The 18,308-nt window shown below is 37.1% G+C and overlaps 1 protein-coding gene across 3 annotated transcripts in view; it reads right to left on the bottom strand.

The window, feature by feature from the left end:
- LOC126164481 (uncharacterized) overlaps positions 1-18,308 on the bottom strand; it is a 178,168-nt gene that overhangs the window by 38,890 nt on the left and 120,970 nt on the right. For all 3 annotated transcript variants that reach the window (XM_049920245.1, XM_049920243.1, XM_049920244.1), the window contains 2 exons: positions 6,200-6,285; positions 5,980-6,091 (listed from right to left, as the gene is read on the bottom strand). In XM_049920245.1, coding sequence (XP_049776202.1) covers positions 5,980-6,091; positions 6,200-6,285 — 198 coding nt within the window. The remainder of the gene's footprint in view (positions 1-5,979; positions 6,092-6,199; positions 6,286-18,308) is intronic.

Here is an 18,308-nt window from a genome sequence, read left to right on the forward strand (position 1 = left end):
ACAGGCTATGCAAAAATAAAAGGGGAGAGAGGGCTGCAAGGGGAAATCAAAACAGAAGAGAGCATACAAAATCTTGGTGCAGAAAAGGGCAGCCAAATAACTCTCATCATTTGCTTATTTATACATATTTGAGATCTCTTATAAAACTTTTGGTTGAGGACCCTCAGCGTATGTGGAGTGTTTGCAAGAAATTTGAAGGCAATTCCATAACACAGGCAAAGCTGTAATGTGGTTCATGAGAAACTATTACATAAACCTACGTAAACTGTCAAAGTATTCGTAACAAAGTTCCTGAATTTACTGCCCTCCAGGAACGCTCTTATGCTCAAATTATTCTCAGGACCAAGAGCTTGCAGAAATCTGAAATGGAAGGCTCTTGAGATATTTAGTGATTCATGGAAAGTATATCAGAAAGACAGATTAGAAGAGGAAGTGTTCATTACAAATGACAAAAATATTGTCTCTACTGAGGTTTAAGTTGAGTGTGACAGTGAAGTTATCTGGTCGCTTATAGCAGTTGTAGGTGAAGCCAAGGTAATTGTTGGCCACCCGATCCCACTGTGACAGATATAGAGCCATTCAAAGAAAGTCTATAGTCAGTAGTATCTAAGTGCCACCAAGATCATGCAATACTAGTAGGAGGTGATTTTAATCTACCAACAATATATTGGGATGTTTATGGATTCAATGCGGAGGGTACAGACAGGGAACCATGCAAAACTTTTGGGCATTTTTCTGTCAACTGCCTTGAGCAGCTTAGACCCTATAGCTAAAAACAGACTGGACCTTGTCTGTACAGGTACAGAAACGGGGATTAGTGATCATGATGTCATTATAGCAACTATGGTTACAAAAGTTAAATTGGTTAAGAAGGTTAGGAGAGTGTTTCTGTTAGAAAGAGCAGATAAACAGCTCTTAGCATCTCACTAAGAATGTGAAGTGACATTACTTAGTTCCAGTAAGATGGATGTAGAGGAATTATGGATGAAGTTTAAGCAGATTGTAAATTGTGGTCTGGAGAATTATGTGCCTGGTAAGTAGATTAAGGATGGAAAAGACCCACCATGGTTTAATTATAACATTCACAAAATTCTGTTCAAAAGAGAATGCGCAAATGACAAAAAGCAAAAGTTAATAGAGATTAGAGTGTCTGTGAAAAGAGCTAGTGTGAAGCACACAACTACTACCACTGTCATACCATAGCAAAAGATCTGGCAGAGAACCCGAGAAAATTCTGGTCCTATGTTAAGTTGCTAAGCTGGTCTAGGACTTACATCCAGTTACTTGTTGACCAGTCTAGTGTGGCAGTTGAAGACAGCAAAATGAAAGCTGAAGCTCTGAATTTCATCTTCAAGAAATCGTTCCAACAGGAGAATTGTAAAAACATACCATCTTTTGACCAATGAACAGACTCCTGTATGAATGACATAGTAATAAACATCTCGGCATAGAGAAACACTTGAAAGACTTGAAAGCAAATAAATCGCTAGGTCTGGATGGAATCTCACTTCGATCTTACAAAGAGTACTCTACTGCATTGACGTCTTATGTAGCTTGCATTTATCGTGAATCTCTTGCCCGGCACAAATGCCTCCAGTATATAAGAAGGGCAACAGAACAGAGCAACAAAATTACATGCCAATATCCCTGACTTTGGTTTGCTGCAGAATCTGTGAACATATTCTGATATCAAATAAAATGAGCGTTTTTGTTTTTTTGTTTTTTGTTTTAAATGAAACACTAATTTCGAATTGAAAAGTAAAAACATTTTATTCAAAGTGCTGACCATTGCTTTCTATACATTTTGACAACCTTTCTGGCAATTTGTGGACACCACGCCAATAGAAATGTTCGTCTTTTGAACCAAACCAATCAGACACCCAATTTTCAACTTCTTCGTAGGAATCGAAGTGTTCCTCAGCCAATGCACATCCCACTGATGAAAACAAATAGTGGTCAGAAGGGGCCAAGTCTGGTGGATATGGCGGGAGGGGTAGCAGCTCCCAGCCAAGTGTTTTGATTGTATCCTGAACCAGTTTTGCTTGCGGGTGCATTGTCGCGTAAAAAAATTACTCTGCCATGTCTTCTGGCCCATTCTGGTCTTTTTTGAATCAATGCATAGTTCAAATTGATCATGTGTTGTCTATAGCGATTAGTATTCACAGTTTCACTGGGTTTTACAAGCTTATGATACACCACACCTTTCTGATCCTACCAAACACAGAGCATTGTTTTCTTGCCGAATTGATCTGGTTTTGCAGTCGATGTTGATGGTTGTCCCGGATTAACCCATGATTTTTCCCGTTTAGGATTCTTAAAATAAATCAATTTTTCATCGCCAATAACAATTCGATGCAAAATTGATTTTCTTTCATGTCTTTGAAGCAAAATTTGACAAATAGTTTTTCGGTTTTCCATCTGTCTTTCATTCAATTCATGTGGTACCCATTTTCCACACTTTTGGATCTTTCCCATAGCTTTCAAAAGGTCAGAAATTGTTTGTTGTGCAACATTTAGCATTGCTGCCATTTGCCTCTGACTCAAAGTATCATCTTCATCCAATATTGCTTGCAATTCAGCTTCTTCAAACTTTTTTGGTGCTCTTCCACGTTCTTCATTTCTTACATCAAAATCATTATTTCTGTACTGTTGAAACCATCTTTTGCATGTTGCTTCTGATAGAGCATGATCACCATAGGCCTTGACAAGCATTCGAAGCGACTCTGCAACTCTTTTTTTCAAACGAAAACAAAAAATTAATGCTTTCCACAAATCATCACTTTCTGGTACAAAATTCGACATTGTTAACATGATGAAAACATATGTTGTTTGTTCCACGACTTGATGTATACTAAATATCTTTGACAATTGTCATACCAACCAAACAAAAAAAATTAAGGCTCGTTCACAACAAATGTTCTCTATTGACACATTAGTATCTTAATGCTCATTTCATACTGGTACACCTGGTATATTAAACTTTCTTGAGGCTGAGAAGCTTATGTCCACTAATTAGCATGGTTTTAGAAAGCATTGCATGCAAGAAACTCAGCTTGCCCTTTTCTCCCACGATATACTGTGAACTATGGTTGAAGGGCAGCAGGCAAGAGTCCATACTTCAAGATGTCCAGAAATCATTTGACACGGGGCCCCATTGCAGGCTGTTAGCCAAGCTATGAGCATATCAAACAAGTTTGCAGATATGTGAGTGGCTCAAAGACTTCTCAAGTAATAGAACCCAGTATGTAGTCTTCGACGGCGAGTGATCCTCAGAGATGAGGGTATCGTAAGGAATGCCGTGATAAGACTTGGATACTGTACTACTAGTGTCCTGCTTGACACAGTCAAGTCATTTAAATATCTGGGCATAATGTTGCAAAGCGATACGAAATGGAATGAGGATCTGAGAACTGTGTAGGATAGGCGAATTGTTGACTTCGGTTTATTGGGAGAATTTTAGGAGAGTGTGGTTCATCTGTAAAGGAGACAGCATATAGGAGGCTAGTGTACCTATTCTTGAGTACTGCTCGGTTGTTTGGGATCCATACCAGGTAGGATTAAAGGAAGACATTGAAGCAATACAGAGGTGGGCTGCTAGATTTGTTACTGATAGGTTCAAAAAACATGCAAGTGTTATGAAGATGCTTCTGGAACTCAAATGGAAATCCCTGGAGGAACACTACTGTGAAAATTTAGAGAACTGGCATTTGAAGCTGACTGCAAAATGATTCTGTTGCCTCCAACATCCATTGTGCAAAAGGACCATGAAGAATAGATATGAGAAATTAGGGCTCATATGGAGGCATACAGATAGTTGTTTTCCTCTCGTTCTGTTTTCGAGTGGAACAGCAAAGGAAATGAGTAGCAGTGGTACAGGGTGCCCTCTGTCATATGCCTACGGTACCTTGTGAAGTATCAATGTAAGTATTTAATTGTATAAATAAAATAGAAAGAAACATTCCACATGGGAAAAATATATTAAAAACAAAGATTCCATGACTTACCAAACGGGAAAGTGCTGGTAGATAGGCACAACAAAAAACACACAAACACACACACAAAATTTCGAGCTTTCGCAACCCTCAGTTGCTTCGTCAGGAAAGAGGGAAGGAGAGGGAAAGATGAAAGGATGTGGGTTTTAAGGGAGAGGGTAAGGAGTCATTCCAATCCCGGGAGCAGAAAGACTTACCTTAGGGGGAAAAAGGGACAGGTATACACTCGCACACACACACATATCCATCCACACATATACAGACACAAGCAGACATATTTAAAGGCAAAGAGTTTGGGCAGAGCTCTGCTCTGCTCTGCTTCTTTCCTGACGAAGCAACCGAGGGTTGCGAAAGCTCGAAATTTTGTGTGTGTGTTTGTGTGTTTTTATTGTGGCTATCTACCAGCGCTTTCCCGTTTGGTAAGTCGTGGAATCTTTGTTTTTAATATATAAGTATTTAATTGGATTGATAAAAAATCTACTCACCAAGCGGTCACAGGACACACACGTAAAAGACTGTTGTGATTGGCAAGCTTTCGGAGCCAGTGGCTCCTTCTTCAGGCAGAAGGGTTGAAGGGGAAGGAAGAAGGGTGAAGGAAAATGACTGGAGAGGTCTAGGAAAAGGGGTAGATTTTGGAAAGTTACTCAGAACTGTGGGTCAGGGGAGTCTTACCGTATGGGATGAGAAGGAAAGGCTGATTGTTGGGAACAGCAACAGATGAGATTTTAAAACCTGAGTTTCGATGTAGATGTAGATAGCCAGATTGTGATCTGAACCACTGCCTTCCAAATTGCAACTTCAATGTTGTAATCAATGTGCAACCTGAGTAACTCTGCCCAACCAGCATTGGAAAGTAAATTATCACAGTCGTGTAATGTCAGCCATAAAATAAGAAATAGACACAGGAATATGGTATGTGTTGAAGAAATATTTGATTACTTACAGCATGTCCTCAAGACAGTTCACAATTTTGTCTATTAGACAATGCCATTATTGTTTAGTAGAATTTCTTCTAGATGAGCAAAATATTTCCAGCTAATGCACAGCTACTACATCAATCACTTATCTTTCTGATTTCTGATCTACAGGTTTTCACAAGTTTTCCTGAATCATCTGAGTGACACAGATAAAAGTATTCAAACTCCTTTCCTTATTTTTTTTTAAATCACTGAATTCTTATTTTCTGGAATCCTTATTTCTCTTCTAAGATGGCATGCCTTTTGCCTTAACCAACAAAACTGGTTACATTGGTGAAATACTGAGCTTAAGCTCAGAAGGAACTGCATTAAAAACCTTGCTAACATATCTTGATTCTGTCATTATGTTGCCTCCCTAAATCACTTCTGACAAATTCTGGATGGGACCTTTCTAGAAAATTATCACATTTTCCTTCAATCTAATGTAGGGATTTTTTGTCATTGTAATGTTAAGTTATAGAGGGAAAGGGATGATATGTAACTTTAGTGAGTCTGCAACATTAGAAATTAGTATTAGAGAAATAAAAACTGTATTTTGAATGTAATGGAGAGGAGGCCACAATTTTTCACTGACATGTGCAGTTGTGTAGAAAGTTTTTACAAAATAAAAAAACTTTTCTTTTTATAACAGTGCAGACTTTTGCAGCTTTACGATTCATAATGAAGTAAATTCAGGTGTTATTCTAGACTGTAATGACAGAACAGCCTTAATGGGAATGTTAGATCAGACTCTCAAAGTTATATCTCCAATACAACAATGTACACTGAAGAATATTTCAACATTGGGTTGAAAACAGTGATTTTTTAAAGCTTAGTTATGAGGTAGGATAAAAGGAAAACAATTTTCATAATGAATAACAGAGATAAGTCACCAGCCTATACAATAAAAGCCAAAGAGCAATTATGATTATCTTAATAAACTGATAAAATTAGCAATACATATGATCTTAACATCTCCTTTAACATCACACAGTGTTACAGAACAAGTTGTGGATTTTTTATACACTTACACAACCACCAGATCAGCATGATAAAAATCATAGGATGGATTGGCAGAATTGGTAAGCTGATTCCCAACAAAGAACACTCAAGTACAAGGAACACAGTTGGCCACAGTTCTGACTGAAACATATAAATGATGCTGCAATACATCATCAAATAAAAGAGAATAGTACACTTTCGTACAGAATTACATAATTACGTAATGAGTTGAAAATTACAAGGACTTACCTCAAAGTATGTATATATTGCTATCAAAGCTCGATATATTTCATAAACACTTCTCAGCAGCAGTCCCAAAAGAAGGTACTGGAGAGCTAAAACATTAATTATAAAACATTTAAAATGTGGTCCCAGCTGACTATGCAACATATGAGACACCTTTTAGTTGTATGGAAAAGAAACTATGCAGTTTGTTTCAATTCTCGAGATGTACAAATGGTGTATTTGTGTGTCCATGAAAATAAAATGTGAAATGAGTTGGTATCAATGTAATAACTATATAAATATATTAGAGGGAAACATTCCACGTGGGAAAAATATATCTAAAAACAAAGATGATGTAACTTACCAAACGAAAGCGTTGGTATGTTGATAGACACATAAACAAACACAAACACAAACCTTCCCTCTTTCCTGATGAAGCAACTGTGGGTTGCGAAAGCTTGAATTTTGTGTGTGTGTTTGTGTTTGTTTATGTGTCTATCAACATACCAACGCTTCAGTTTGGTAAGTTACATCATCTTTGTTTTTAGATATAATAACTATATAAATGTAACATAATATAATTCAATAGATAAAAATCTATTCACCAAGTGGCAGCAGGAGAAAACAAATCAAAAGTTATGGAAATGAGCAAGCTTTTGGGGCCAGTGGCTCCTCCTACTGGCAGAATGGTTGGAGGGAAAGAAAGAGGGATGAAGGAAAAGGACTAGTGATGTTTAGGAAATGGAAAAAAAAAAAAAAATTGGTAAAGTCACCAAAGGCCCTGGGTCAGAAGAGGCTTTCCGGATGGGATGAGAAGGAAAGACTGATTGTTGGGGACAGCACAGGACAAAATTTGAAAACCTGAGAGCTTAGGGATGGAAGATAGAAAGAGAGAAAATACTGACAAAACACTGTGCAAGACTTAGTAAGATCGGAAAACTAAGTGGAAACCTAAAGTGGAAAACTAACATGGAAGACAGGTGAAGTGGGGGGTGAGGAAAAATAGACAGATCAAAAAATAGAAGCAACAGAAAACTAAAAGGCAGTGAATAAAAGTAGTAAATACTGAAAATAAATGCTGAGACTGGAGAAATTAATGTAAATTTAGACCAAGTGGGTGGTGAGAACTAAGGTGCCGGATTCACACGGGCCATCTGGATTCCCCCCCCCCCCCCCCCCTTCTCAGAACTATGCAGGGAGAAACTGGCATTACAACATGTCCTTGGTTCTTGCCTCCCACCAGTTCTAAATTTACGTTTTTTCTTCGGCCTCAGCATTTTTTTTTTCAGTAACTATTCTTTTTCTTCGCCCCCTTTCACATTTCTATATCTTTTATTTCCCCGACTTGTCTATTTTTCCTACACCCCCCCCCCCGCTTCACCCCACCTCACCTATCTATCACATATAATGCACTTTGGTTACTGCCTTTATTACAATGTTTTGTCAGTAATCTGTCTTGCTAATTACCCTATCTTATACCTTTAAGCTCTCAGGTTTTCAAATCTCATCCAGTGCAGTCTCTCAACAATTGTGGTGTTTCCACCTGTTTTTTAGTCTTCGTTTGTTGACCTCGGTGTCAACATACTGCGTTGCTACACTGGCTGAAAAATGGGTTGTGGATTCCGACACACACTACTATAAATCATATTTGACAGGCGCACAGTTGCGTTGCACAGTACTTTAATTTTCACTTTGCACAATCCCCAATATTACACAGTTGTATGGCCAGTGCACTGTTATGCAACCTTCAATAAGCCTCGTTAATAGTTAGCAGACGAAACTCCACATACTGCTACAATAGTTTCTTGTTGAACATCTACGAGCAGCAAAACCTAACCACAAAGTTCACAGTTCTTGATGAATAATCAGGTACATACTGAGCCGACACTGTCACTGTTTTTAGACATTGCCTAATTGTTTTAACACTTATTCCAGAGTTAATTTGAAGCATTGTTGGTGTTATAACCAGCACAGGTTACCTGTCAGAAACTCAGCCATGGACTGCCTGTCTCGTGACCAAAAATCGGGCCCTTATATATCTTCACGTACTGAAACTACAGATTGCTTAAAGTTAAATATACAGAAATTACAATTAAAACTTAACTCACTCAATTAACTGAATGCATCGAAAATTGCATCTTTTTAACGGTTTCTTCTACTATGAGGTTTAGGCTGAATTATTTGTTTAAATAATGAAATTAACAAATATAGTTATGCAAACAATACTTTTGACAAAACTGTTAATTACTTTGGAATTAATGCAGGGCTGGTTTTGCTAACATGTTTTTGAATAGAGCTAAATAGACTTTAAGATCACTAATACTTCATCTTCCAAATGTTTACAATTATTACAGAATTTATATTTGTTTATATGTCAACAATAGAATTTAAGTTACGAAACAATCACTGATTTCACCCTATAACAAAAGATACCAACTACGAATAACCAAAATAAATTAGAATATCAAATCATACATAAAACTAAACACAAAATTAGATCTAGTGTTAAATCCTTCAGAACTGAGGGTCAATGTTTCTCTTTTACAAAAATACAGATTATATTCACGTATGTTAAGGGTAAATTGTAAAAAGTGAAAGAACGAATATAAGGAGGCAGATGGCAAAACAAGAGGGGGAATTAAAATTATCCCAGTTTGCTTCATCACACAATCAGTCTTTCCTTCTCATCCCATCTGGTAAGCTTCCACTGACCTGGGGTTCTGGGCAGCCTTTCCATAACTCTCCTCGCATCCTAAGCATCGCCCATTCTTTTCCTTTATCCCTCTTCCATCCCCTTCAACATTTCTGTCACAAAAAGGAGCCTCTGGCACAAACAGCTTAAACATTTCCCAATGTTTTATATGTATTTTTCTCATATTGCCACTTGGTAAGTAGATAGATTTTTTTATCCATACAGTTATATTGTATTTTCAAAAAATAATTATTTTTTGCTCATATATTATCATAAAATAATGTTATTTTAAATATTTTACAGGATATCACAAAAAGTGCAATTAATTCAGCAAAAAGTGATTAAGAGAATAAAAGCTTAATATTAGAACAATAAACAGAGGAAAAAACTATTTGTACAAAATTCCAAGGATTACCAACTGCTGTTAAACTATTCAAAACGTAATACTGTAGAAAACAAACAAATAAAAGAGTATGCATAAAAACATTTATCTGCCTCTCTTAAGAAATTCAACAATGAACAAGATATCTTACCAATTAAATACAACTTTATTTTGATTTCAAACAATACATTATCAATATACAAATCTCTAATGTTATTTATCAGTGAGTTGAAGATTTTGATGCTAGTTTATTGCTGACCTTTCTGTGCCAGTCTTTAGATAGGAATGAATGTCACCCTTCCTTCTTGTGTTGTGATCATAGCACATTTACTTAGTTTCATAGTGCATAAGATTTTGAACTGCAGCTGGCAGTGTGAGAGCTACAATAGTGACACTACGAGGTGAGCTGACTTGTGTAATGAATTAAACCTAGCCTAATCTGCATCTGCTACAGTACCAGTTAAAAAAAGTACAGTGAATAACATATTTAAAAAAAATATTAGTCAGTTATGAAGTTGTGCTAATCACTCCATAATTATGGAACACGATTAGCTATCTTTAAATTCAAAGCCAATCTTGCAACAGCCCCATCTACATCCATACTCTTCAAACCATTGTGAAGTGCATGACAGAGGGTACATCCCATTGTACCAGTTATTATAGCTTTTTCCTAGTCTGTCACATATTGAGCAAGGGAATAAATACCTCTGTATAATTAATCTAACGTTGTCTCCACAATCCCTAAGGGAGTCAACACATTCTCCCATGGGTCTGACAAACCTGTGACCATTCCTGCTGCCCTTCTCTGTATACACTGAATATCCCGTTAGTCCTATTTCATATGGGTTCCATACAATTGAGCAATATTCTAGGATGGGTCACAATAGTGATTGTAAGCAATCTTCTTTGTAGACTGATTGCATTTCTCTAGTATTTACCTATACACCAAAGTCTGCTACCTGCTTTATCCAAAACTAAGCCGACATGGCTGAAGGTTAAGAGATTAGTCAGGAAGAATTAATACACAACGAAGTGGGATATGGAAGTACTAAGGAAAGACGAGATATGCTTGAAGTTCTCTAAGGCTGTAGATACAGTAACAAAGAGTAGCCCAGTAGGCAGTACAGTTGAAGAGGAATGGTCATCTCTAAAAAGGGCAATCACAGAAATTGGAAATAAAAATACAGGTACAAAGAAGGTAACTGTGAAGAAGCCATGGGTAACAGAAGAAATACTTCAGTTGATAGATGAAAGAATAAAGCACAATAATGTTCAGGGAAATTCAGGAATACAGAAATACAAGTCACTGAGGAATGAAATAAATAGGAAATGCGGAGAAGCTAAGACAAAATGGCTGCATGAAAAATGTGAAGAAATCAAAACAGAAATGATTATTGGAAATGGCCATGCAATGACTATTCATGCTGGTGTGTAGAATGAGCTGACAAGTGTGAGAATTATTGCACAATCAGCTTAACAGCTCACGCATCAAAGTTACTTACAAGAAGAATGGAAAAGAAAATTGAGGATGTATTAGATGATGATCAGTTTGGTTTTAGGAAAGGTAGAGGTACTAGAGAAGCAATTCTGATATTGTGGCTGATAACTCATGCAAGACTAAAGAAAAATCAAGACACATTCATAGAATTTATCGACCTGTAAAAAGCGTTCGACAATGTAAAATGGTGCAAGATGTTCGAAATTCTGAGAAAAATAGGGGTAAGCTATACAGAGAGACGGGTAATATACAGTATGTACAAGAGCCAAGAGTGAATAATATGAGTGGACAAAATATGAGTGGATCCCTACCAGGTAGGATTGACGGAGGACATCGAAAAAGTACAAAGAAGAGCAGCTCGTTTTGTGTTATCGCGCAATAGGGGTGAGAGTGTCACTGATGTGATATGCGAGTTGGGGGGGCAGTCACTGAAACAAAGGAGGTTTTCTTTGTGGCGAGATCTATTTACGAAATTTCAATCACCAACTTTCTCTTCTGAATCCAAAAATATTTTGTTGAGACGCACCTACATATGGAGAAATGATCATCATAATAAAATAAGAGAAATCAGAGCTCGAACAGAAAGATTTAGGTGTTTCTTTTTCCCACGCACCATTCAAGAGTGGAATAGTACAGAAGTAGTATGAAAATGGTTCGATGGACCCTCTGCCAGGCATTTAAGTGTGAAATGCAGTTTAACCGTGTAGATGTAGATGTAGATGTTAATGTCCCTACAAAGAGTTACACATAGGTATTTGCATGAGTTTGCAGATTCCAGCTGTGACTCACAGATATTACAGTTTTAGTCTTCCAATACTACAACTTTTCTTTCTTTCTTCTTCTTCTCTCTTTTTATGTGAAGTGCACAATTTTACGTTTCTGAATATTTGAAGCAAGCTGCTAATCTTTGACCAACTTTGAAGTCTTATGAAGATCTGACTGAATATTTGTGCGGCAACTTTCAGACTGTACATCATTATAGAGAACTACATCATCTGCTACTACTACTACTACTATTGGCCACAAAGTCGTTAACATAGTGAATACAACACGAGCAGCATGGAACCGAACACACTTCCCTGTAGTACACCCAAAGTAAAACCTACATCTGTCAATGACTCTCCATCCAAGATGGCTTTTGTGTCCTCCATACCAAAATCTCCTCAATCTAGTCACAAATCTTGCTTGATATCCCATACAATCATACATTTGATGATATGCCTAGGTGGGTACCGAATCAAAAGCTCTTCTTAAATCAAGAAGTACAACATCTATATCACTGCCTTGATCCACAGCTTTCAGCATATCTTGTGAGAAAAGAGGAAGTCGAGATTCACACAGTCGATGTTTTTGAAATCAGTTTGGTTGAGGTCATTCTGAACATTCTACTCGAGATACCACATTACTACTGAGCTCAATATATGTTTTAAGTGTGGTATCAACGGTGTCTTTGCCAACTGCTTACGGTGCACTACATGCTGTTCGTGTCTCCGCACAAGAAAGGTAGACCCTGTGCCACCACGAGCCAAGCTCTGTCCAGGGTTCAGAGACTTCCTCTGGGTGGTGTCAGGATGACACTAGATGATGCCGTCTTCGCTTTGACTTACTGCATGCAATGTATCCCACTGCACGTCTTTTTAAGATGCCGCACACTGTGCTCCGCCCAGGTCTCGGAAGACTCACAGTGAGACGACAATAACGACCACGACACTACTGATATTCAGTAAGCAGTATTATGTACAGTCACTTCAGTTACTGTATGAGTGCTAGAGTGAAACAGAGAGGCAAGAGGCTCCGAGTTATGTATACACTCGATTACCTTGTATATAGTGTAAATAAATATGTTCATGCTTTACTCATTTACTGAATAACATAGTGTCTACACCACCTCATTCAACTGTGGATGCAACAGACTTTCTGGCAATGAGGTCACGATCATTGTGGATCCGTGGAACAGTCAAAATTATTGAATTTTACTCTCTGTCTTTCTATTACATTTATATTTTACTGAAACTTAAATAACTTCTTATATGAAACGGCAACCGTAGGAGAGCTATCACTCACTGCACGTATTCAGTTTTGGGTCCAACAAATACTAACATTTATGCTGACCATTACCACACTGCTGGATGCATAGCGAGCCCGGCACCAAACTACAACTGAGAAAATGAATTTGGTAGCCAGGTCCTTTCCATTCCATTGATGAAAAACAAAAGGACTGTATGGAACACAAGTTGCAACTGAAACAAAATTGTGCAGCATACAAAATCACAGGTGACTCGTGATGTTCTTTTTTTGTGGGTAGGAGTCTCAATCTTTCAGTTGTTTAGAAATTGTTCTCCAGTTGGAGCCCACAAACTCTACTGAATGTGGAAGTTGTCAGGAAGTTAGACGAATTTTTTGATGCACCGATTCATGTAATTGCTCCTCATTTCAGATTCTTTTGTATATGCTGTCACTGTAGTAATTCTTACAAGGAATGGACCACTGAATACAAGGGCATAAAAGGGTACTGTTAATTTAACTATGCTTGTGGAGCTTCTTCAGGCAACAAGGCTTCCAGTATGTTTTCCTACAAGTTCACAGGTTCAAAAGTCTTGTGTGAAATGTCATCTAATGGATATATTGCTTTCTCTGTCAAGCAGAATCCCAACATTGCTGTCAGTCGAGACATACGTGGAAAGTCTGACTGCAAAATTACTCAGAGAGTAAACTCTGTTCTGCATAAATCTAAAATTGATAAACTGGAATTAAATATGATTTCACATTCTGGATGCTCACCAACGCCTCCCAGCAGTACTCACAGAAACTGTAGTGCAACTGCTGGTATAGCAACACTCTTGCACAGTGCAAAATTTTGTTCATTCAAATTGCATCTTCTAAAATAGTGACTAAAGACACTCTGGCGCCCACAAATCAGACAAAGGCAGTCTTCTGAAAGTCAGAACTGACAATCACATTCAGAGCATAAACTGCAAACTGTTCATATCTCTAAAGGTTTGCAATCAAACCATACCTTTTCAGTTAGAAACTAGTGCTTCTGCCAAATTAATTAATCAGAATACATAGCAGCAACTGGGATCCCCTAAGCTACAGAAATCATGTCTGCACCTCACAGCCTAATATGACACAAGTGTCTCTGTTATTGGGACATGCACTTTGCAAGCAACAGATAAAAATATGACTGCATTAGTGCCATTCACTGTAGTTCAATCCCAATATTTTTGGCATGGATGCATCTGATTCGTTTGGTTTCGATATTCCAGGCAATGTGCATACCACTGGTGCTCAAGTTCTCAATGCCAGCATTCATAAACTGTGTGAAAAATCTGGACATTTGTTTGATGATACATTGGGACACGAAAAGAATTTTCAACCGCACATTACACTCAGGGACAATGCACAACCTAAGTTTTACCACACTCATCCAGTCCCTCACACTATTCATGATGAAATTGCTTCTGAACTCCACAGATTGTAACAAATTGGCGTTTTGAAACCCATTTCTGCAAGTCTATGGCCTTCTCTAGTTATCACAAGAAAATCAAATTGATAAACCAGACTCTATGCATACTTTAAAGTTACAGTTGATGCTCAAACAGTTACTGATTCCTTCCTGCTTCCACATATCGAGTACCTTACGGACTACCTAGCAGGTGGACAATTATTTTCCAAAGTTGCCTCAGGTGGTGCTTACCTTCAACTTTCCCTGCATGAGGAAATGCAAAAAAATTATGGTGGTCAATATGCACATCAAACTGTAACAATAACAGCACCCTCCCTTCAGAAACCCATCTGCTCCTCCATTGTTTCAACACTTTCTCAAACAAATGCTGTTTCAAGTTCCACCCTGTTCGAATTATTTGGATAACATCATTTTGTATGGACAAATACTGGAACAGCTTTTCACAAATTTAGAGACTATTTTTCAAGAGTAACTTACGCAGGACATAAGCACAACCTGCAACTGCAAAAATGTTCATTTTTCAATAACGAAACTGAATATTTGGGATACCTCACTGACACCCATGGCATTCGTCCTCTGACAAAGTTTTTAGATGCCATACAGAGATTACATTCTCCTAAAAATATGTGAGAACTACAAGCAGTTCTTGGAAAACTTTCATTCCAAATACAGCATCATCTCCAGCATAAAAATGTTTCTTCCCTATGGACTGGAGAATGTGAACAAACATTCAGACAGTTGAAAAATGCATTGCATAGTTGCGCATGTCTTATTCATAATGATCCACAGAGAGCAGAAGTGAATGCAGTTGATGCATCATCACATGGAACAGGTGCAGTTTTCAATGTTGGGAACACTGAACACTCGTAGCATTTGTGACTAAGATGTTGAACATGGGTCGAGTCAATTACAGTCAGCTGGAAAAGGAAGCCTTAGCAATAATATATGCGAGATTTAGATGGTGGGTTTAATGGTTTCCCTGCTGAGAAGACTGGTTACATATCAGAGAAGCTGAATATAGGATAGTAGTTTTGGGTGTTTACAGAGAAATGACATTCACAGAAAAAATGCATTTGTTGTTTGAGTTCTTTAGTTTATTTTGACAGTTCAGTACTAAAGTTTGTAACTAGGAAATTAATAAATAGTTCTTAGTGAAAACTGGAAACGTTTTTCCTAGAAATTTTGGCCAGTTAAAACTATCGTCCCTACATAAGTTAACTTTCGGAACAGTTCCACATGACAGAAAAAATTGGAAATGCTTGAGAGAATTGTCTGGTTGTACTTTTCAGTCACTAGCTGGATGAACCTGAAGCTAATAAGTCATTCACTGACGTCTCATTTTCACAAGCAGAATTAGGAGCAATCTGCAATATATTGTGTATAGATAGTGGGACAAAGAGTTAAATGACAACTGAGGTTTGTTATTATTAAACCAACATTGACAAACTTGGGGTGAAAACTGATGGCACAGAATGTGAAGAGGATGGCGATGATACAGGTGATGAAGAATAGGAGGCAAACCTAACAGTTAACAATGAAATATTGAGTTTACTCAAAAAGAAGATGGAAAAAGATTACTATTTAGAAATTGGCAATAAAAGTGAAACTCAATTCTCACCACATTCACAAGATCAATGTATGTTTTCTCTGTCCTTTTGTTATGTCAAGGGTGCTATTAAGTCATTTAGTTGTGGTGATGGATAACCAGTTAGAAACTAGATCATGAACTTTGAGGAAACAGTGTTTCTGGTGTGTTGGAATGAACTGCAAATGCTTTTTTAAATTTTTTTTTATTTTATTTATTTATTTATTTTGTTTTTAATCCAGCTGAAGGTTTGGCTAAGCTTTTTATTCAGGGTAAGAAGGGTCTTATATCGCGGGCTGAAATGAAAAAACCTTTGCAGGAAGAACTCGATTTGAAAAAGGTGCTGTGGATATCCACCACCTGCTCTCTCGATGAAAGAAGAAACAGAATGAATCTCTTGAAGAATATTTTCTCATAACGAAGGAAATTGCCAGCTGTGCTGATATTGATAATGACTCACTATTTCAGTATGTGATTAACATGATAGAAGTCAATGCAGACATGAAACTTCTACTTTATGGCACTGGAAGTGTGAAACAGTTTAAGAAGAAAATGAGGAATTACAAAAGAGCTGTGAAGTCACTGGCAAAAAGAAATAACAAAATTTACAGCAACAAAAATTTAAACTCCAATAAGAAAGACACTAAAGACTCAAGTGATAGAAATATTACAAGCACAGCTTGGAATCCAAACAAAAATTGTGGTGCAATTAGTCACAAGTCGAGTGATTGCAACCACAAGAGCAAGGGAAAAAGATGTCTCAATTGCAACAAGTTTACCCATATCTCATCTGAATGCATTAATGAGAAGAATAATCAAAAGACGACTATGAATGCAAACACTGTTAAGAGGGTATCAACAACTGTAAATTTAATAATGCACAAATAAGTAACTGAGAGTTGAAGATGATAATTGACTGTGGCAGCCAATTTATTTTGACAGGACACTTACGAGACTGTGGATACTTCTAGTTTGCAAAAAACAGATGTAGTCTTGACATGATTTGGGAAAAACTTTGTCTCTCCACAGAGGTATTTTACAGGCACTATTGAGACTGATGGTGTGAAAACTGAAACAGATATTTATGTGGTTTCTAGAGATACACTGAATTTGGAAATGGTGGTTGGAAATGATCTTCTAGATCAAACTGATGTTTTAATAAACAAGGGCGGAGTGACTATTAGGAAAACAGATGGGGAAGCTCATCTTATGGTATCCATGTAGCAGATAAACCAGAATTCAATACTGAAAGCTGCATTAGTGATGAAACATAAGAAAACATCAAAGATTTAGTGACTAATTACACTCCAACAAAGACAATGTCCACTTGTGTCAGAATGAAGATTACTATGAGAGAACAACAACCGATATATGGCATACCCAGAAGACTGTCACCAGGACAGAAAGAAACTGTTGAAAAACAAGTCCAGAAATGGCTTGATCAAGGAATAATAGAACCACGTTCATCTGAATATGCTAATCAGGTTGTAGTAGTAAAAAAGAAAAATGGACATTATTGCATCTGTATAACCTGCAGAAAATTAAACAAGCTCACAAAGATTGTTACCCATTGCCCCTTACAGAAGATCTTTTACATTAACTACAAGATGCCCGCCTGTTTTCCATGCTAGAGCTCAAGAATTTTTTTTTTTTTTTTTTTTTTTCACGTTGATGTTGAAGAATCAAGCTGAAAATATATCTCATATGCAACACACTCAAGGTAGTTTCAGTTCAGGAAAGTTCCATTTGTCTTATTACATTCACCTGAAGAGTTCCAGCATTTTATAAACACTGTTTTTTTTTTTTTTTTTTTTTTTGCATTGGCTGCAGAAAACATCATAGATATTTATTTACATGGGCATGCTATAATACCAACAGAGTGATGATGAGGCACATAAATGGCTTGGTTTAGTGTTAGAAATTGCAGCAGAATACGGCTTGGAATTAACTTTGCAAAATGCCAGTTCTTGAAGAGAAATTTTGAGTTTCTTTGGTATGTTATACAATGCAGACAAATCTGACCTTATTCTGACAGGGCACTAGCTGTTCAAAGCTATCCAGAACTCAAATTTATTGAAGTAATACGAAGTTTCTTAGGTCCAACAGGATACTTTAGGAAGTTTATCTCACATTACTCTACAATTGACAAAACTCTCAGCAATTTATTGGGGAATAATCGAGAATATAAGTTTGAAGAAGAGCAGAGGCAAGAATTCAAGATACACAAAGATATACTTCATTGGATCCAGTTTTAAAAATCTATAGCGCAAAACACAAAACTGAACTACACATGAACTCCAGCAAAGAAGGTTTTGGTTCTGTATTACTACAAAAATCTCCAGACGGTAATAATTTCCATCCAGTCTCACATAAGTGTATAAAAAGAACAGATTCATAGGAAAAATACAGTAGTTATGAGCTTGAAGTTTTAGCTATTGTTAATGCCTTAAGGAAATTCTTGGTGTATTTCTGCTAGGAATACATTTTAAAATTGTATCATACTGCACCAA

This window comes from Schistocerca cancellata, chromosome 1, assembly GCF_023864275.1.
Source record: "Schistocerca cancellata isolate TAMUIC-IGC-003103 chromosome 1, iqSchCanc2.1, whole genome shotgun sequence".
In the NCBI taxonomy this organism is placed as follows: domain Eukaryota; kingdom Metazoa; phylum Arthropoda; class Insecta; order Orthoptera; family Acrididae; genus Schistocerca; species Schistocerca cancellata.